Genomic DNA, 22073 nt, shown 5'->3' on the forward strand with positions numbered 1-22073 from the left:
AGATAATCTAATCAAAGATGCTTTGAACATTAAACAAAAGTGTAACCACTTTCTATCGTTCCTATCTACAAACCATAAGAAAGAAGACTGTTTCGATATTTACATAAAATCAAGATTAGATAATCACAAACAAACAGAAGATATGTTATTTGGGACACATAACTTGACTCGCTTGTATAACCCTCACAGTAACTTCATGTTATACAGCTTTTATCATAATAGTCCCAAGTGGTATCAGACAAGATAAGATCATAAACAACATTTACAGTAATATAGTTTATGTTTCCATTTAACCTAATAAGTATACACAACCTCACAGTGTAAATGTAACAGTAGTTACAAACGACCAGACTTTAATCGTCTTTCAGCCTTTGCGGTCGAATCTACTAAAATGAAAACGTCAGTCTCTTTAGATTTTACAAATCTTCATCAGCCATGTTTTGGTGCAGATCTTTTATTCAATAACCAGATAATTTTTTTCTTCAAGTTTTATAACTTGACAATATTTTTAGATGAAATAAACCAGTGCACTATGAGGAGCCTAATATGTAATCAACACTTATTTTAACAATTTCAAATACAATTTGAAGTTTACCAGTTTACCACAGTTACAGATAACTGTATTCAAAACGTACAATTTATGAATTAAATTTTTCCCATGCACTTGGAAAAGTTTTAATTAAAAATTTTTTTTCTTTTCAGATAATCACAAAATATACATATTTATTCAAAATAACTGCAACTTCATAATAATAAAAAATAACAATAATCATAATAAATTGCTATATACAGAGAAGGTAAGTTTGAAAGACAGATTTTCCTGTGTTAATATTTTCTATTTTGGTCTACATAGTATCAGCTTTGTTTATAGAGTTATAACGTTATAAATATAAAGATTTATCAATTTTAAAGCCTCACAAAATTGTTCAAGGTGTTGAAAGTTTAAATATTCAATATTTATCTCTAAAGTTTTACTGAATATAGAACCACAAATATCCTAATGTACATGTATGGAAATGAAGCAATGTTGTATCAAGGTGAGAGGTAAATAAGAGTGTAGATTAAAATACTGGTAAGATTATAAAGGAAGACAGAGAAAAGATGTTTATACTGGAATGATGAAGTAGAAGCACCTGTAAAGAAGATACTGGGAATAAAGAGATCTTGTCCATCAGTGAGAACAGTATCAAGGAAGGTTTATTATTAAATATGACATAATATACAGACAGAGATATCTATATGTAATATATATATATATAGTTATTCAATTTGGTAACAACCTTACTATTCACGGTTACGTTACTTACTGAAAAGAAATTCTTAATGGTCATCGGTATATTGGACACAATGATGCTAACCAGACAGAAAATTATCAGTCATGCTCAAACTGAACTTGCCTCTGTTCTGAGAGTATTTTCTTTACAGACACAGTAAACTGTGTACTGTAACACTCTTGAATGTCTGGTAATGCTAAGGAAGGTCTCAAACTAACAGGAGCTACTTTTGACAAATTCTATGAATTGCTAGCCAAATAATAACCGGAGAGGGGCGGGGCGAGGGAAATTTTATGACCTTTGACACAAGAAAGATGAATAAAGGCAGCTCACTTTACATCAGAACACAAACGGATGATGACTGTGAGGGTTGGTGATCTGAAAGATAAAAACAAAATGTTATGAGATAATAAATGATAGAGCAGTCCGACACTACAAAAGCATGAATGTGATCATACATAGTCATGACAGAAGGGTACAGGGGGGGGGGGCATAGAGACAAATGAGGGATGAGATGGGGCAGGGGGAGGTAGTAACATTAGCTTGAACTGACTCAAGCTGCAAAACAAATATCACATTTGTTTATCACATATTAACTCAGCTATAACTAAGATATTGATGGAGAAGATCAGAAATATTCCGACTTTTTCGTGATCCTTAACTGGAGAAAAGATTCCTGAGATTCTTAGCTTAGTTTCAGACAAGGATAGGAATCGATCCTACCTTTAACTGGGAAAAAGTTTTGATTAATGTGTTTACAGGGTTCAAACATACATTTTCTTTCCTTACAAAATTATTACTACCACATAAGTAGTTGATTACCTGCATTGGGGATTTAATATAGTACTACTAACTAACTTATTTATGATCATGTTAAGCTAGTATAAGCATGACAGTTATGCCTAAAACTTTGTAAACTCGACTCAATTCAAACACATAATTGCCCTCCCTTCTTATTCTTTAACTTTCATCATTTTTTATAGGTACAGTAGGAAGTATACATCAGAAAGTTAATGCAAAATCAAATTGAAAGATGACATTACGGCTGCTTCCATACATCAATATATTTGTAATAACGCAACATTAATATGTTGAGAAGCTCAGTATTGTACACCTTGAGCAGTTGTACTCACCACAGGTGTGTTGGTTCTCTTCATCTAAGGGAACCTTAGCTATGGCCATCTCAGATAGTTTCACTGTCGGAGCATTGAGGACTTGCTTCAAGACAGATGTCTGAACCCTGCTCTTGTTATGTCTCTCGGCTACCTCCACTATCCTCTTGACTTGACCCTGAACATTAGCAAGAAAAACATATATTGACATAGTAGTAGGAGTGTTAGCTCAGTGGTAAACGCCGGTGCCTTTCAATCATAAGGTCCCCGGTTCGAGTCACTCCAAGATTAATGTATGTTGTCCAGTTACAGAGTTGTTGACAATTGACAATCATGGACGTTAAATATGAATGTAAGAGACTGACTTCGGTCAGCTTGCGGCTTTGAAACGCCAATGAGGCTTCTTCGCGAGTTCCTGCTTGCAGGAGGATCTAAAATACATACATACATACATATATGAAAAAAACAGCATTGATGAATGACTTAACTGTCAGGTACAAGCAGTTTAAAGATATGTTTAAACTTTAAACTTAAGCTGAAATGCCAGCAGGTTTGGTATCAGATACTGATAGAGGAGAGGGGAGGATCACAGGTCACCAATGCCTCTGTAATTCTCTGCAACAATATATTCTTAAAGTGACACAAATACACAAAACATGCAAACTTACAATTTTTTCCTCTAAACGTTGATTTTGTTTCTTCAGAGCAGCCACCTGTAGTATGTACGCTGTCTTTTCTAATGAACTCGACTGTGAACAGAAAGCATGTATATATTTTATTTTAGTTGCAACAATGCTTACAAATATAATTCACTAATTGACCCATCCTGTTTATATTTCAAATCCAGTTAATGTTTCCAATTCCCATTTAAACCTTGTAAGGACCACACTGCATTTTTTTTTACTACATGCACTGTGCTATCAGGTCCACTCTCTCTCTACACTTATCTCTGTATAGTAGGTAAAGTGGAACAAATGTTGTTCTGTGTCTAGTCTAACCACAAAGGGTGCAATCAGCCAATAAACAGCACCATTTTCCCTTGAGAACATTTCGCCAAGTATTAGGCATATCTGCTACTAAAGTTTTATAGTTCTAAACTTGTGATTTCATACCTACCTTCAACAGGTTATAGCTTTTCTAAAAAGTAATAAACTCTAAGTTTTAAAAAATTTAGATAATTAACTTTATAGTCTGATGCTTTGAAACAAATCAACAGCTAAAGATTGTACAAAAGTCCTCATCTGGTGTGAAAACTTATGTTGCCAACACAGCAAGGGTTCATAAATGCCACTTAAGATTATGAAATGACTCATGGGAAAATCAAAAACAGAAAGCCGGTTGGGATGTTGTAAACAAAATTTGAACAGAGCAGAGAAAGTTAGCATATTGCAACAAACTGAGGGCAGCATAGGAGAGTTGGTAGAGTAACGAGACTGCCATTCTTGAGGTCAATGGTTCATTTTCGGTCCTAGCCAATCATAGCTTTCCACTTTCATAATTTATGGATAGAATGAGACAATAATCACCTGAGCACTGTCTCCACTTGTTTTCAGAGCATCAACCATCATCTTAGTATTCATCGGTTTCGCGTTCGGAGACTGCTTTGATTGCTGGACTCCCCAAACTTGAATACTTAGCATGCCATTGGAGAGGTAATCTACCAACTGTAAGAAAAATAAACCCTGTCAGCTAACAACTCATCTACATCATAGCTTGCAAACAACAGTGCTCATGAGTTTGTTATTAATACTGTATGTTCAGAGTTAATCCTCAGTTTAAATCACATGAAAAATACAAGATTATTTCAGGATCAGGGAAGGAGGACCTACTATTACTCCAAATGGACTTTCCAAGACCTATAGTCATAGAATAGCATCTATACCAATATATATAGATATCATTACCATGTTCAATATTCCAATTTCACATTAAGTTTGCAAAGAAGTTTGTAATATAGAAATTCAGCTTTTAGCTTTTAACCTACGAGGCAATCTGTTATACAAGTTTCTTATTTAACATTTGCGCAATAAATTTTAAATCCCTCAAAAGCTAAAAGCCAAGCAATTGAGGGTATGTAAGAATTAAAATGTCTGTTACAACATGATACATACACATTCAAATAGTTTGCACAAAGAATTGAAAAGTCAGACAATATTATCTGTCAATGCTGGAGACTGGTCAGTGTATTAAATGAAATTCACTTAGTAAAAGTGAGATAAGTAGAGATGTTTACCTGTGACGTTGCAACTTTGTAATTGAAATATTTCCTGTGTCTAAACTCCAGTGATACACTTCCTCCCATCTTGTCTGTTTCATTATCAACTGTGTCAAGAAATACTTTGTATCGGCAGTGGACATCCTGAGAATCAACCAAGAAAAGGAGACGCTTCACTCAGCAATTTGAGAACCTAATCCAAACCCTTTGCAAAGAAAAGTGTCAGTGAGACATTCTCTCCTCCAAGCTCATGACACATTACTTCTAAATATATCACTCAACATCACCGTAAATTAAAACTAAACCACACATAACTACTACATGCATCACTCAAAATGACATTGAATGCATCACCACACATAACTACTAAATGCATTACTCAACAACATCACATTAAATGCATCACCACACACTACTTCCACATATATCACTATACATCACCCCCAATGAGTCACCTTACATTACTACTGAATGCATCACTCAACATCACTGTAAATGCATCACCACACATAACTACTACATGTATCACTCAACAACATCACATTAAATGCATCACTCAACATCACCATAAATGCGTCGCCTTACATTACTACTGAATACATCACTCAACATCACGGTATATACATCACCACACATAACTACTACATGCATCACTCAACAACATGACATTAAATGCATCACCACACATTATCTGAAATGTGTCACCATATTTCACTATACTTAACACTTAACCTCCTCATCCGTATCATCTCTGCAAATCACCACCCATCATTCACACATCCTTAACATCAGATCAGATTTGATTAGAAAATATATATCACATCCCTCCATTCCCTTCCACCCCCTTCCCTTACACCTAAATCATCACTGCAAGCTTGTCTCATTGTTCCTAATGACTTCCCACTCACCTTGTATTTGTTCGGTATTCCTGTCGCACCAGGTATCTTTAATACAAAGTTCAGAGAACGACCAATCAAATCCTTCGGATCTTCTACAAAGATGTCGTCAGCCTCGCTGAGCTCCTTGCCTTTGTCATCACAAGGGACTAATTCAATATCAAGTAACCCCTGCTCCTGACCTTGGTAGTTATTTACCAATGCAGACTCTTTGGTCTCAATCTAGATGGATGAAAGAGAAAAATCACTGTGACACATCATGAACGAGTAACAGCATTGGCAACCTCTTACAACTAAGTAAAGGAAACAACGTCAAAACCTAGTATCAGCTGTTGGCACGTTCAATGGCTCTGACACCCTTTAGTAGGACTTACGTTTGACAATACTATGCAAAATACCAACACTGGCCTTCAATAACAAGTAAAGAAAAGGAAGGGTAAGAAATTCTAGGAAAAAACATTTCCATACTTGCATATTTTGATTAGATATTGCTTACCAGGTATGCTAGACTTTGTAGGTAAACGTGAGCTGATCCAATCTGAACCTGGGTGTCGGGAGATTCTGTAAAGGGATCTTTCTCCTGATAGAGAAAAAGAAGGGAATAAAACACAAGTTAGCATGACCATAATCTCTGTCTCATTACGCAGAGAGACTTTCTGTTGGTTATATTGCTGTAGTATTACTTAAAGTATGGTGTGAGCTAGAACATGTACAACACTGAGAATAAGTGTTTGCGATCTTTGAATAAGATCATGCTAGGATCGAAAGTCTTTCATGTGTTCACTTACATCAGGAAGTTGCCAGTCTTCACCTTCTTGGAAGTTCTGGTACATCTCCTGCATGAGGTACTTGCGTCTGGTGAACTTATCTTTGTCCCAGACGTACTCCAGCTCACATTCCAAGTTACGCACTCTCACACACACCTGTGGGGGAGAGAATTATTAACACTTCCATCTTGTCTCACTCGTAGAGATAAAGTTAAGGGCATGTAAAAAATGTAATCCATGCACAACATTACGTTAGACTTTGCCTGTGAAGGGCTTGTTTGTGGTCAACATCATTCCTACAAAGAATGAGAGCAATTTTTACATTTTATATGATTATTATTTTAAATAATCGTAACAGATTTTGAACAAAAAAGTAATATACCTTGTACAGATCAGGACTGGTAAATGACTGTCAGTATTTACAATATTTTTTTTAATTATATTTTTATTTTATCTTTTTATTATTATTATTATTTTGTTGTTGTTGATGGTTTGCCATTCAGTGCTCACACTGGATTACCTAGATGGTCAAATCAAACATTGTGGAAGTAATTCAACTGTAATTATTGCAACTTTGTTGGTACTCCCTCAAAATCCTGACATCTTTGTCCATCCATCCAGAATTATACTTAAAGTAGATGAACAAAGAGGACATGTCTGGGGGCAATCCGAATGTATGCGGTAACCCTATCTGGAGTTTCATAGATTAAACAAACAAGTTGACACATTGAGAATGGCCTTACCTCTGTACGTCCATGCTGAAGACCTCTGGCTCTAGCTGAGAGCATCACTATCTCAAACTTAACTTTCTTGTCTAGTTCCTCACTCATAGCATTGGCTTCCTCCACGGATGGGATCATATCGATTAAGTCCTGCTGTACAAGTTTGTCATCTTAGATTGATGATGGGGGAAGAAAGAGAGGACATTTCAATTTTTAATAAGAGATATAAATTTTTTAATTCATGGAATACCGATTTTCAGAAACGTTGCGTCTCTCACCAATAATACACTTGAGAGAGAAAATGTATTGTTAGTTTAATACACTGATATCATACCAAAGCTTAGTAACTCAATTAACGTGTTCATTAATAAGCCAGAAAATCATGGATTATTTCTTCACAAGTAACAAAGGTGCCAATAGCCGGTAGTTATTAGCATTTCAAGTTCATGGCAATAGCAACTATTCCTCATCGACTCCTATATGCATATTAAACTGCAGTGAACATGGTCTAGGTATGTACATATAGGTAATGTTTTTTTTAAAGACATTAACAGTTTCTCCAGGTGATAAGGTTTTGGTGATGATATCCGTTCATTAAACTAAGAATACATTATTTTAGTCAAGTATACTTGTGGTGAGGGATGTTATGGGGCAAGAAAAATAGAAAAGCAAAAAGTGCCTGCCTCTTAATTGCACCTTTCTTTTCAGACAACAAGATTAATTCCATTTTCATAACTTAAGCAATTGGATGATTTATCCGAGTGTCATTCGTGACACAGTTTCTGCTGAAGCTGGCTTAATGGTGAGCAAAGATATTTGCAGATATTTCCCCCAATTTTGCCCCAAACGTACAAGGTATTAATCAAATAAGATATCAGCTGACCAAACTAAGGCACCCCCCATCTTAGGTGTTGTCATCAGATGAATATTAATTAGCGAGTAATTTAAGTATTTGATTCATCCACATCATTCTGTCCCCTGATGATGTTTTCATATTATATAGACCACATAATGATGATGACGATGACGATAGAACTCGGAAATTGTCAAACATTTTGACTTTAACTTCCAATATTTGATATGAAGTTTAACTAATCAAGCTAATGAAGTGCATTATTACTGGATTTTAGTGTAGAAAGATTGACCAAAATCAACATAAAAGAAATGCTTTATTGTTAATGCAACCAGTTGTATCAACTTAATGCCATCTTGTCAGCCAGCAGACGCTTTATTTATCAGAGACTTGGAGAAGAACCAGCAAGAGAGGACATACCTGTATTTTGTTTATCGGACATATCAAAACCATTCTTCTGCGCTATTTCTTCCTGAGCCATTTCATAGGTCACTACATGATACTTATTAGGGTTGGCTTTCTGGAGATCAGGATGCTGAAACACATACAAGTGGTTGGACCCAAACATGATCCTGGGAAAACAAAAATGAAAATCAAGCAATTTTGAAATTGTACATCATGTTGAAACTTTAAGGCTTTATAACATACCACTGAATAACATACCACTTCTAACATACCACCACTAACATACCACCACTAATAACATACCATATAACATACCACTTCTCTAACTAATCGGAGAGTCTGAAGTTTGACATAATGAAGAAAAAGTGCAATAATTTGATATATTCTGCTAAATCAAATAAGTTTCTTTGGGCTGAAATGATCAATGTACACAATGTTGTTTACTTGCCAAACTGACAGCCACAAAGTTTCAGGTGTGAAATGCAATAATATGTTGTCACTGCTTAACATTAATCTGGATAAAGAAAGAATTGGTGATTTTCAAAGGATTTGATAAATCTACTAGCAATATTTTGAAAAACTCTGTGGGTGCTGTTAACATTTTGGCAAAATACGGGATTACCTTATTTTTACAGCAAATTATTTAAGGAAAAGGAAAAACAATATTACAATATGTATATAACTTGTTGCATATTGATTGGTAAAACGAAGCATTTGTGAGACAGGTTTTATCAAAAGTTAACTGAATCATGTTTATTCATACCACAATCCAGTAATACAAAACAGTCACAAAAGAACAAATTAACACAACATGAGAGGTAGAGTTTGTGGTTTTAGGATCGAGGTCTCTGTTCTTCATGCAGATAATTGACAACACTCTTCAAAGTATGTGACATGTTATGCACTCTCTCTCTCTCTCTCTCTCTGGGAAGAAAATTTAACATTTTGTGTACTTTACCTGTCGTTGTGATCCAGTTCAACTTTAGAGATGACTGGTTCACCATTAACCAAGAGTTTGGCCTCTGGACTTGACTTTTCAACAAATACTTTACCATCTTCATTACAAAATGCTGCATGTTCTTTTTGGATACTGCAAAGAAGGAGAGTGAATTCAAACTTGAATTCTTAAAGTAAGAAACATTAACCACAACAACAAAAACAACAACCAATAACTACTAGCATTAACATTTTAAAGACTTAGTTAAAAACATAATCGTAGCTTCATTTGTTATTCCTTTCTTCTAAATATTGAAAGGAGATTGCGGTGACTCAATTTGATCGCTTAGCAAAAATATTGCTGAAAATTTACTGAATCTGTTGGCTAAAACTTGATTGACAAGATAGCACTGATCTACAGAGACGAATTACAAGGTTTCTTAGTTTTGTTCGTTTCCATGGTATTGCTTACCTAAGGCCGTTCAACACAATATCTGGAGGACTGTCAGCCTTGTTATTGCCAACTTTGTAAGAGGTTTGATCCAACAGATGAAATATCATTCCAGATAACTGATTATCCATATTCAAGTTGTACATGTGTGGTTTGGTCTTACGTGCCTCCTTCTTCTCCCTCTCGCCACCATTGCCTGCTGATGACTGAAGATGAGATGAGAATATCAAGATTGTAATCATTCATTTGTCTTATAACAAAAGGTCAACAAGAACATATGATAAGTACAATAAAACATTGATGTACATATATATATATATATATATATATATATATATATATATCAGGCCTCGCCAAATACGGTCGCCAACTTGCCAATGGTGACTAGAATTTGCAACTGGCAAGCAAAAAATGCATAACGCTCGACGTTTTGGCGAGTGGCTCATTCGCTCACTGCCTTTGTACGATAGGCTTACTATTAACTTGTGAGCCAATCAACAAAGGCCTATTGCCTAATTTTACACATCACAGTAGAATTATCAAGTGCACTGTTACAAAAAGGTCCTAAGGAACAGCTCTGTTCACCAGCTCGAAAATAATTTGATACTAATCGACTAATAGGTGTAACCATGGAGGTGGTGTAACCAAACTGGAAAACTACAAACTTAAATAAATGCGTAACGACAACTCAAACAGGGGTAACGCATGAATTATCACGTTTTAAACACTTTTGACGAAGCACAATTTAAAAAGATCGTTTTTGCTGTAAACAACTAACAGTAACACTAAACCGCGATATCCTAAGTTAGGCCATACTACCTAGGCTTATATCACACAAACACTTTGCGAGAAAAAATGGCGAGTAAATTTAACGTTTTGGCGTAGAATTTTAGACACAGTCTCAGAAAAAAAAAGTTTGTTCGCCAAATCTTTGACAATAGAATGTCACACATCAATGACTGACATATTAACAATATGAACATATTTAACTATTTACACAAATTGCTTGTGACTAACCTGGGACTTGTTTGACACGGCAACATTTTACTGGGAACTATGCTGAATGCACATATCAATATGACAAACAAGATATTAATAAATAACAATTGTCTGCTGCAACATCAACAAAATTCTAGGTTTAATGAGAGCAAATTAATATTCTGTTAACTTGAATTCTTCTATTTGACTGACATCTTGTTAAAAAAAAGTGGAAACCATGTTTAATTTATTCTTTACTAAGCTGTGACTGTTTCGACAGAAAGACTTATAGTTTATGATTTAAGGTTTTCACACACCTAATAGACTATACACCTAATAGACACACACCTATAGACACACACCTAATCACACACCTAATAGACACCTAACAGACACCTAACTATATGTTAATGATTAGAAAACATCTTCAACCTGATAATCACGTCAGGTTTACTTTAAAAAAAATAAAAATATCAAACCCGAGTTAAATAAGTCATGAACAGAAAACCGACTGGGATATTATCAACTAATATCAAATGAGCAGAGTAAAGGATTGGCTAGAACAGGATTTAAACTAATGACATCGGGATTACAAGTGGAACAGTAAAAGACTTGTGACTTGAACTCACCTTTATAGGAATCCCATTCCAGCCAATAATTACTCTACTCTTTCAAATATTTGTGAAACTCAGGTCAATTGTCTTCACTGAACATTCTTCAAACAGACATGAAAATTGTTTTGTTTTTTATTTTCTTTGTTTTGAATGACTGACCTGAGCCTGTTTCAGTTTCTCCTCCCATGTTTTCTTCATCTCCTCCATTTCTGCCTCTGTATCTCTCAAACGGCCTTGCATCTCCTCCTCAAGCTCCTTACGGAGAGCTTCTTTCTCTGAATAAGCAAAGACGACCAAATTAACATGGTTTCTGTCCTGACTACTACTAAATATGACACTTTCCCATTTACATAGCCTAATAACTGGTAACTTTTAAGCATGGTGCCCACCCCCCCCCCCCATTAACCCTCTTCCAGGTCAATGCCCATCAGCTCTTCCTCACAAATCATGGGGGTTCAGTGCTAGAAAGTAAACCAGGTAATCAGAAATGTAGATGGGAAAGTGCAAAAGCTGAGGCAAGACAGGTAAGCGTGGAGCACATTAAAGTATATAAAACCCCTCTAAAGATGGCACAGTTTTAATGCATTTCAACTCCCCGATCTGCGATCAAACCACAATAAATGATAAACTAGTTGTAAAGTTTACATCCATGATTGCTCCTACCTTCTTCTGTCATATGTTGTTTTTCCTCCTCGTCATCATCTTTGAGCTCTCCTAATCCTCCCTTCTTCAAAGCATCCATCAGACGTTGATTTTCCTCCTTCAATTCCCGAATCAACTTCTCTGTAGGATCTTCATTTACCACAGCAACATTCTTAATCTGTTTAGCTCTGTCAGCTGGGAAAAATTAGGAAAGAAAATCAATGTCAATGTGTCGTGAGAAATGTACGTGTAATCTGTTCTGAAGATTGTCTGTATTACCTCAAATACTGAAGCAGACTGAAAGGAGGAGAAAATATTAAAATGAATCATGAATTGTTGCTGGTGTTTATCTTCAAATATAGGCCTATGAGGAGAAATCACAAATTATACCATTAATTTTCTGGAAGAACAACAAAAACGGATAAACATGGATATTAAACAATTTATCAAACTTGGATCAAATGTGACCAAATTTGGGAGATGTTCGGTTTTAATTTCCGTTTGAAAAGTAAGCATCTTCACTTTTGTTGAACCTATGTTTGAAACAGAAACGTGATATTCGGTCTTAACCAATTTCAACAGGGTTCTTTTACTCCATCTATTGGAATTGAATAATAAATATGAATATCAACTAAGCTGCACATTTTGAGATGACTTGTTTACAAGTGGCATCACATCCACACAGACACACACACACACATCATCATGTTATCTACATCTGAGTAATACTTACCATATCTAAGGGTAGACAAGGTCTCTTCGTAGTTTATATCAGCTGGACTCAAAGCTGCTATCATGATGGTTTTACTGTTACCACCAAGGGCATTCTTTAACAATTTGGTTAGAACTGAGTCTCGGTAGGGAACTACAAAAAAAAACATAATAAAAATGAGAGGACAGTTTTGATTATATCTTCGATTTCACATGTACTAGGGAAAACAAGAAGTGGAACTTATTTGAAGGATTATATTAGAGGGCGTATCAATTTTTTTTTAATGACACTACAATAATTTGATATCACTGCAGTCTATTTCTATGGTATTCCTAGTTTCAGAGATCAAAATGTTTATTACACTAAAAAACATTTGTCATATATTCATATATTAATGACAAGATTAAACTGGTGCAGATTCTTGTGGTGTTAGATTTTAGTATTGTATAACATGCTAAATGAAAATGAAATAAAAACATTTTAACTCTTTTTAATTTTTTAATATGACACTTTTTCTACTCAACTGTATCATTACCGATGTTTACCATTTATCAGGATCAAACACAAGAAGTTAATTAAAGACCTGAAGGTAATACGATATTTTCACCAACCTTTCACGTTCTTGCCTTTGGATTTGTCGGCCAGTGCTGCGATACAGTTACCAAGAGATGAGAGGGACTGGTTGATAGCAGCGCCCTCCTTCAGTCTGTCGCCTGTAGCACCCGTTGATTCAGCCCTCTCGCTAAATGAAAATGCAAACACGTATTTCCCACTATTTTTTATCACAAAACCGAGAGAAACAAGCCTAGCAAATAACTTAAAATCTCATATGCAAAGGTGAACAAGCACTGAGGACCAGCACAGGCTAATTAACTAAGATGTCATACAACTGAATTGACAGAAATCATTCACGCAATAATCTTACCAGAAGCGATATAATTGACTGTTGTTCTGTTGTATATGACTGTTGTTTGAAACAAGCGAACTGTTGTGACTGACTGTTGTTTGAAACAAGCGAATGCTTTAGCACAGATTTTTCATCATGATATTGTTGATACAAATCTCTGGCTCTATAGAGCACAAAAATCTGTAATCTGCATTCATTGCCAACAGAGGTGAGTTAATCTTTTTGGGCGACATCTGTGATCCATGAAACCCATACCTGGTCTAGAGAAAAGGAAAGTATGATACGGTGAACTGCGAGACAGAAGTTCAACGGCAAGAAGAAGATGGGTAAGCCAAAGGGGTGCATTTTGAATTACCTTCCGGCCAAATCCACAAGGTTACAGATAGCAGTTTTGGCCATCTCTTGTCCAGCATCATTTATAGATTTCTGAGTAAATTTGATACCGACAATCGTGTGGGCTCTACTACTAGTTGCATTCATCTGCGTGGCCGCGACGGTTCGGTTACGGGTCCCCTCGTCCATGCGGTCTTGAATCTCGGCATAGCTCTGTACTGGAGTTTGCTTGAGGCCCATGGCTAGAAAACAAATGGTATAAATCATGGTATATCAAGATCAGAAGAATACCTCCGTATGCTAGCCGGTTAAAGAATAGCTTGAGCTTTAAAGGTACTGTATCTGAACTTCTGACTGTCTGAGTTGCTCTCGGTCATTGAGGAGTGTTCAATCAGACAGTATGACGTCTAAAAAAAAGTGCAGGAAAAAAAATGCTGAATGGCTGGTGAGAAAACTGATGACTGAGGCTTGAACATCATAGCGACCATTATTTGACTCTCTAGTATTTTAGAGTTTCATACTGATGACATGTTATGCTTGAGACAATGGAAATGATTAGCAAGTATATAACAACACATCAAATGATCCGTTGTCAACTCAATAGTTGTAATGAGATTGACAATATAGTAAGAACAGCAATCTCATCTTCCATATCATCTTTTGCAAAAGTACGGCCTATTTATGACCACTTCGGTTCACTTCAGGAATGACCACTTAAACCTGAAGGTTATATTATTCTTGGACCGTGACGAGGCATTTTGAGTATCAACTTTAATCAAGGTAGACAGGTAAGTTTACATTAATTTTACCAATGTTTCCTCATCTTCACTGCATTGTTACTTTCTTTCTCATTTTGACAGTAGTCAAACCAAGAATCACAGGAACCACCAAATACGACAAATTTGGCGATGATGATTGCTTTTTTTTTTTAAGCCGAGTGGAAAGATGCGATCACAGTTTTAATAACATTGACTGATTACTCGCAGGAGGCATCCAGACATGTTACTTGAATGTCAATGCAGAATGCAATCCACTTAAAGTCTGTGACTTATCCCGTAATAGAATCTTTAGGTGTCGATACGTCACGGTCTCAGAATAATGTAACCTTGGGTTTAAGAATCACCTTTATAAACTGCAAAGTTGATTGGTTGAGTCAATGTTTTAGTAATTCTAATACCTTCAACAAAGTGTGTGTGCATTTGTTTCGTATATATCATTTGAACAACATAGTACCCAACTTAAACACTATTTGTTACTGAGAAACGTTTAAACCATAAGAGACTAAACATGCGACTAGTACAAAATGACAAGTCAATGCAAAATAGCTTTCAATTCCACTGGCTTACCATAAAAACCAATCTTGGGACTTTCTCTCACTTTCAGACCTCCTTTCTTGTTAGAGGATGGGTTCAGGAGGTCTCTGACCTGCTCGTTGTAAATTTCCAGCATGCTGAAAGAGACTTCATACTCAGCTTTGGAGCCCCCTTCCTTCTTTTGATTGATACCAATGAAAAGTTGGTCGCAAAAAATTGGAACAATACCTGGGTGCGAAATTATAATTGTTTGACATAAGATAGGATACTTTCTTGCATTTACTTAACCATTAAAATTAATATATAAATTCAGCAAAATCCAATACTGATGTGAATGGGTTGCAAGGCGTAGAGTTCATTTATCTGGAAAGAATTAGAAAATGGCAATCATCCATGGATCTTTAACAAACTTAATCACAACTTCTGTTCAGATAGTAGATTTGACTGTTCATACAAAAGTTAGAGGACTTTAGATGTTTCATCCTGGCATTATCTTCTCCAAGGTAAACTGAAGAAGATAGTGCCTCTTTAATAAGCTGTGGCATAGAGACAATGTTATGGTTTACCTTTGTTGACGCCATATCCAACCATAGAGAATGATTTCCCTGACCCTGTTTGACCGTACGCAAACAGGCAGGAATTGTAACCCTCCCAGGCGTTGGTCAGAACACCTTTCCCCAATTCTTCAAATACACGTGCCTGTTGGAGGAATATATGATAAATGATTATGAGCTTCATTCTATGCCTAGGACAGAATATGTTATAAATGCAATGTGTAATCAATAGTTGTTATACTTAACTAGTTACTGGGTCTAATATAACTTGTACATGATGTTATACTACTAAAAGCCTACTTATGATGATAACAGATTAACCAACTGTCTCATTTTTTCATTGTCTTACAATTACTGCATCCAATTTTCAAATTATCTCACCTCCTGAAGGACCTGTGCATAGCACAGCTCAAACAGGCTTTTGCACCCTTTACTTTGAGCAACCTACGAGTAGGTGGGATACTTGACATCATCCATGTCCGACTTCCATCATAGAAAGGAGTATACATACTCTGGCTAAGCATTTAAAACAATTTCCAGTAAACACAACACTGACTTTGTTTTAATATTTGTCGGGCAAAGTTAATTTTTATAAGCTGCACATGTTTACTGTAACATACAATAAAATGTACATGTATCGTTTGTCTTGAATATTTTTTGTTAATTTCTCAGACAAAATGAAAAGTTAATATTAGAAAAGACTTAAACAACAATGTTCAACTTTATAAGTGATTATGGGATAGCAAGTGAATGGACTTGGTCAATTTTTTTTTATGAAAGTCTATTTCTGGGTGTTGCTTAAATGAAGTTAAAGGTTCACAAATTTCAGAATGTGCATTTCACAATCTGTACAACACTGCAAATTTTATGCAATAAAAAAAATATAAAAAATAACATACAATTTATGACCATTTGGAAAGTTGAAGACCATTTGTACAAGTAATTCCTCACCTGGGAAAGTTTTTATGTATATAGTATCTATAACTATCTGAAAGTATTTTTTACCTGATCTGCATATTTTGGTCCATCTGGAACTAAAAGACCATCTTCTTGTTCTGAGAAACTGTCATGTGACCAGTAACTGTAATCAAATGCAAACTTCTTTGGCTCTTCATTTGGTTCAGCTGGGTTTGCTATTGTAGTTGTGCCACCATTCATCTGAATGATAACCTTGGCATTCCTTGTTTTTTCACGCGAGTTGTGTGAACAGTTAAGGTATCATGAATTTTAGATCACAAGTCTGAAACTTGCAGGAATAATCACAATATTGTGTTTACAAAAAGAATTGTATAATAAGCTCCAAACAAAGGAATTTCTTGAAAGGCCCAGAATAAATTTGAACATAACATATTTTTGTCTTCCTGAATAAAAAACAGCTTAAATGTAAATTGTGATTGTTTACATACCTACAGAAATAATTTTTTCACTGTAAAATATTCCAGTCGTGGTAATTCATATTTCAACCATGTATAGTTTTGCTAAGTAATTCAGAAACTGTAATAATATTACAAAAACTGTTACCTTTATAAGAAATAGAATGTAGTATAAGATTATCAAGCCTATGGGATATGCTGTGACAAGAAGCATATGTGATATACAGTATGTTCACATTTTCCTTATGTCATTTCAGCCATCTATGATGGATTTAAAATCCAAAGCAAATGCAGGCACATAGGCTTGTGTGATTTCTTCTTCATTATGCTAAAGATTAAGTCCACTGGGGGGGGGGGGGAGGGTGATAAAAGCTTTAAAAAAACACAATTGGCTCAGCATAAACCTGAAATGGATTAAAACTCATCAAATATGTAACTCTGCTTGATTGCAAAAATTTTAGGTTGCCTGCTGTATCGTTGATAGTATTACTATTATTTGAAGGTGCGTCAATTACGAAGGTGCGTCAATTATGAAGCCTTTACTAGATACCATATATAGTCAAGGCTTCATAATTGACGCACCCCCGTAATTGACGCACCTTCAATTATTACTAGCAACGATACAGCAGACCACCTAAACTTTAAGCAGTCAAGCAGAATTACATATTTCATGAGTTTGAATCCATTTCAGCTATGTGCTCACCAAATTGAGGTATTTTTTAAGCTTATAACACCCTCCCCCCAGTTTTGCAATTTTTTTGGTCATTTGGAAATCTTACATCCTAAAAATAACCAACATTACCTCAATATGATAACACTACTCTCTGGGACCTGACCTGTCCTAGCTTAGAGGCTCAGAGCATAGCAAACAGCATCTAAAGTCAATGGATGTACACTAAGGCCTACACTACAGTTAGCTTATCGACAAGGTCGTGTCTATTGGCACGTGCACGTGCCAATAACAACCGTTATTGTTACGTTGACGTACCAATAAGCATCGATATTCGCACGAACATGCTCGTGCTTATAGACAGTGACTTTACACACGAAGGCATGCCAATAAGGATTGTTATTCACACGAACGTGTATGTGGGTATAAGTAGGCATGTTAACATGTAGTGATTAGAAAAGCACTGAGTAGGCGGGGAAGGTAAACCATGGCCCCAACCACAGTGTTGGGTGTGCCTGGTCGATTTGCCCCCCCCTCGCCCCCCCCTCAAGATTTTGGTCGATGAAAATTTGCTGATTCTCAAAAACTGGTTATCTTTTTCAAAATCAATAGCCAAATCTGTAAAATATGAGAGAAATCAGAGATGTGATCAATTCTGGGAAAATTCAGAGAAATAATGACAGATTTTGTTGGAATATTTCAGAAGAGATTTGTTGCAAACTTTCTTAAAATGCATAAGGAATATGATGAATTTATTCATCTAGTCGCTTGTTTGCTGCTTCAACGGTTTTGGAATCCTTTATTACAAAAATAGAAAAAGTATCCGCAGATATCCTTTGAACATAACCCTGGAAATCCCCATAGTTATCAAATTCCTGTTCCATTTTCATGCACTGCTGTGTTATTGTCCATCGATGTCCTGTTCATCCCTCCCGGTCAGCACATATCAGGACAGTTCATCAACCACGAGCGCTGATTGGTCAAGTTACATGTGTGCTAATAGTCAATGTTATTCGCACGATTATGTTCGTGCGAATAGCCAGAACGTATCGACAAATGTGTCAATTTAGGGGTATGAAAGAACTTGACACGGCAGACATTTTGTGGTCAAATTCTGCTCAAGTGTACGTGCATAAGCACAGAACCTTAAATATTTTGAGATCATAACATTTCTGAGGAACTACACATATGAAAAACACATACAGTTGAGTGATTTGGATTTTTCCTTGATAGACATCGTTGATCAAATCCTTAAGTGCGTCAATTATGAGCCCACCATGCTACAAGTTAAGCCTACAGTGTAGTGTAATGTAAAGAAAAAGTGATGTCGTTACGCAGTCACTCATAGTCAAAGGGACCCAGTGGACTGTGAAGCCCTAGAAATGCAACATTTACTTCGTCTCATATTACATTGTACTTTATAGGAAAATGGTTAACATTAGTCGTAGCCTAAAACGTAATGTAACTTAGGGTTAAACGTATGTAAGTTAGACCAAGGCTAGGCCTAACGTTAGATATACAATGCTGTTTGTTACAATGTTATTTCGTAACAGTACAAGCTATTTTATAATGTTCGTATCTCCGCCTTCGTTTGTGATTTCAGTAAACAATGGTGATGTAGCAATCATAATCATGAACATTTTCGTCTGGGCTAGCTAGCCTAAGTTAGTATGCCTAACTTAACATGAGCTCATGAAGGATCAAGAAAAGGATATAAATGGCCGGACTCGAACCGCTACTTTCACGTTGTCGCCCGGCATGTCTGAAACTCGAAATTATTATATTTGATGAAAATAATCCTGTAGTATGTTTTAAAAAAATGATGTTAAGCTTTGTTCCCGTAATAGATGGTTTCTTAAACGGAACCTTGGTGTCCCTTCATGTAAAATCGATAATTTCTCCGCAGGATGACAGTGCAGACGTAAATGCCCATTTCAATAGTAGCTATGACAACAACTAACGCTATGCAATATTATGGCTTGGATCACCATCACAAGTTCTGTAATTACCACACAGACGAATACTGTTGACAAGACAGAAGAGTAAACTTTACTAAACACTTATACCATGGGACGCCGTTTCCACAAACATCTGCTCTCCGGTCCCTGTAATTATCTGTCTCGCTTGCGGTTTTTTTGTTGTTCGTGGTACAGCCAGGGAGGAATTACGAATTAGTCATATCATGTGCTCTTTTAACTATTAATATTAATATTTCCTTGCTTCACTTTAGGCACGACCAGTGACAGTACGTAATCATGGATAATTTTACTAAGGCTACAATGTTTCTCTCCGATAGGGTCCTTGATGGGGACTTGTTTGTCCCTCCTGATCATATTTTTCTACTAAACTAAATTAAACATGTTACAGTGGCAGTCGTAGTGAGATATTTACTGTCACGTAATGCGTTTAGTTGAGTGTCACTGTTTCGATGCAGAGAGTTGTTATGCAACAACTCCCTAGTCGATGTATATATATGTATGTAGTTTACTCAATAATGGGAAATTTGGATGAGATTTTTCCAGCCTTAATCTCTCCCTCAGTACAGTTGCATCTACGAAGGTTATCAGTCGAAGTCAATCTGAAGTTACTGCCATTAAGCACTGCCTTGCCGGTTTGAATTAAGCTGGGAAAGGGAAGGATGGGGAAGGAAGGACAAGGGAAAGGAGAAGGGGGCATAACAAGGAAATCGAAAAGGATCAGGGAGTGGGTGCAAAATTCGAGATGGCTTCGTTTAAATGTAAGATTTCGGCAACACCAATAGTTAAGATTTCGCAAAGAGATGTATTTCTCGTGTAGGAATCGAGATTGGGGACAGTACAAAAAGTTCTGAAGCTAGTATTGAAAGTGAGTAGAGGCCGGTGGCCAGCTGAGTTTATCGATCCACAGGCAGTGAGGAAATTTTCTCACCACATTAACATTAGATCATCTCAAGGAACAACAGAATTTGAAACACTTTATGAAACTCCCATGCCAATTGGTGTCAATTGTCTGTAACAGGGAGTTCTATACCACCCTCATTTATTGTGAAACACATTACTTTAGACAGGGAGATATACCATATGGACTATAATAACACATATAAATTTGAGTCAATGCTCTCATGTCTTCCTTGGCCAGAACGTTTTACATATACATTGATGTCAGTATTTACATACTAATGTATGCCAATCATATTAACCAGAGTATGCCCATAGTCACTGGGGCATCCCGGTTCTGCGAATGAACGCCCTCGAGCACGCGCAGTTTAAAACGTCAGTTATTCATAACCTTGTTCGTGCATGTAAATGAATAATTCATATTCTTCCCTAGCTGTACGACGAAAAAAAAAGTTCGCGTCCCGCTACACTGTGTAGCTGAAGTGTGAGGTAAAAAGAACATCGACACAGTTCCGACTGTTCTTAACCGTCCCCGTGTCGCATTGTACCACACTTCGGTGAATCAAGGAGTTGCTAAAATCTTCCGGGGGGGGGGGGGGGTTGTCTGCGAACATGCAGTAAAAGTCAGCACATTTTGGTTATAGGCACATTTACACCTTTTTGTAAATTACTCTAATGGTGCCATTGTAATGGTATGCTACATCTTTTGTTAACGAAGTAGTTTCCTCTAAAAACAATTATAACCCCCACTAATAACATAAGTTGTGGTAGGCCTATTTCTTTTTATTTTCAGGCAAGGTTAAGAAAGATGTTTCTGCAAGTATCAATTCATCATAATATTTAATTATAAGTAAGACTCAGCGGTGCAGTAGTTGTTATCAATAAATGTTGTAACACAACACTGCAAAATTGCACATTCTTATTTTACATAGAAATATAATGTTAACATACTATAATTATATTCTTCGTAACTTTTTAACAGACAGTGCATATTTCTATATAAATCATATAGGAGTTTCAATAGAGGCTCTGACCGTAGTCCAAATAATTCACAGCACACCGTATTGGAGAGTGGTAATATGCTTGCAACTAGCCAATGGGTTAGAATTCTTTAGACAAAAATAATTTTTGCATTTGCAAACATAAGGTTTATGCCTCAGTTTTCTGTTTTCTTTGTTTGTTTGTTTAACTTTGTTGTTATTGTTGTTTTTATTTTGTTTAAAACTTAAATGGCCTTTTTGACGTTTTGATCTTCTACTACAATGAAAACAAACTGAAAACTGGTGAAACAGTATGCAAAATCTTTGGAAGATTTAATGAATAGAATGAGGCAGCACAATGGAAAGTGAGATGAATGGGTTGGGCTCGATGTGAAATGGCTCCAATAGATTAACTGATGTGCACTGAGACGAGTTTGATACAGAAAGAGTGATCAATGGAGTCTGAGATAATGAGGAGTAAAGAGACAGG

General features: G+C 36.1%; 1 protein-coding gene across 1 annotated transcript; it reads right to left on the reverse strand.

Annotated features, from left to right (window-relative positions):
• Positions 1 to 58: 58 nt before the first annotated feature.
• LOC139966386 (kinesin-like protein KIF28P) lies at positions 59 to 19937 on the reverse strand. Its single transcript, XM_071969327.1, has 21 exons — positions 19442 to 19937; positions 16690 to 16883; positions 15697 to 15829; positions 15164 to 15358; positions 13840 to 14059; positions 13189 to 13319; positions 12599 to 12730; positions 11887 to 12060; positions 11383 to 11498; positions 9653 to 9837; positions 9203 to 9334; positions 8260 to 8411; positions 7008 to 7156; positions 6286 to 6420; positions 5994 to 6077; positions 5510 to 5719; positions 4620 to 4745; positions 3913 to 4050; positions 3055 to 3135; positions 2408 to 2564; positions 59 to 1652 (listed from the first exon to the last, which is right to left on the reverse strand). The coding sequence occupies exons 1-21, from the start codon at positions 19485 to 19487 to the stop codon at positions 1609 to 1611; spliced, it is 2934 nt and encodes a 977-aa protein (XP_071825428.1). The 5' UTR covers positions 19488 to 19937; the 3' UTR covers positions 59 to 1608.
• Positions 19938 to 22073: the final 2136 nt, after the last annotated feature.

Source organism: Apostichopus japonicus, chromosome 4 (genome assembly GCF_037975245.1).
Source record: "Apostichopus japonicus isolate 1M-3 chromosome 4, ASM3797524v1, whole genome shotgun sequence".
Taxonomy (NCBI): domain Eukaryota; kingdom Metazoa; phylum Echinodermata; class Holothuroidea; order Aspidochirotida; family Stichopodidae; genus Apostichopus; species Apostichopus japonicus.

Excerpts from the sequence above, each read along its gene's own strand:
- LOC139966386 (XM_071969327.1), bottom strand. The coding sequence starts at position 19,487 with ATGCCGGGCGACAACGTGAAAGTAGCGGTTCGAGTCCGGCCATTTA. Across the intron at positions 12,061-12,598 it reads CTTGTCTACCCTTAGATATG|CTGACAGAGCTAAACAGATT; the intron begins GTAAGTATTACT and ends AATTTTTCCCAG. Across the intron at positions 11,499-11,886 it reads ACAACATATGACAGAAGAAG|AGAAAGAAGCTCTCCGTAAG; the intron begins GTAGGAGCAATC and ends TTGCTTATTCAG.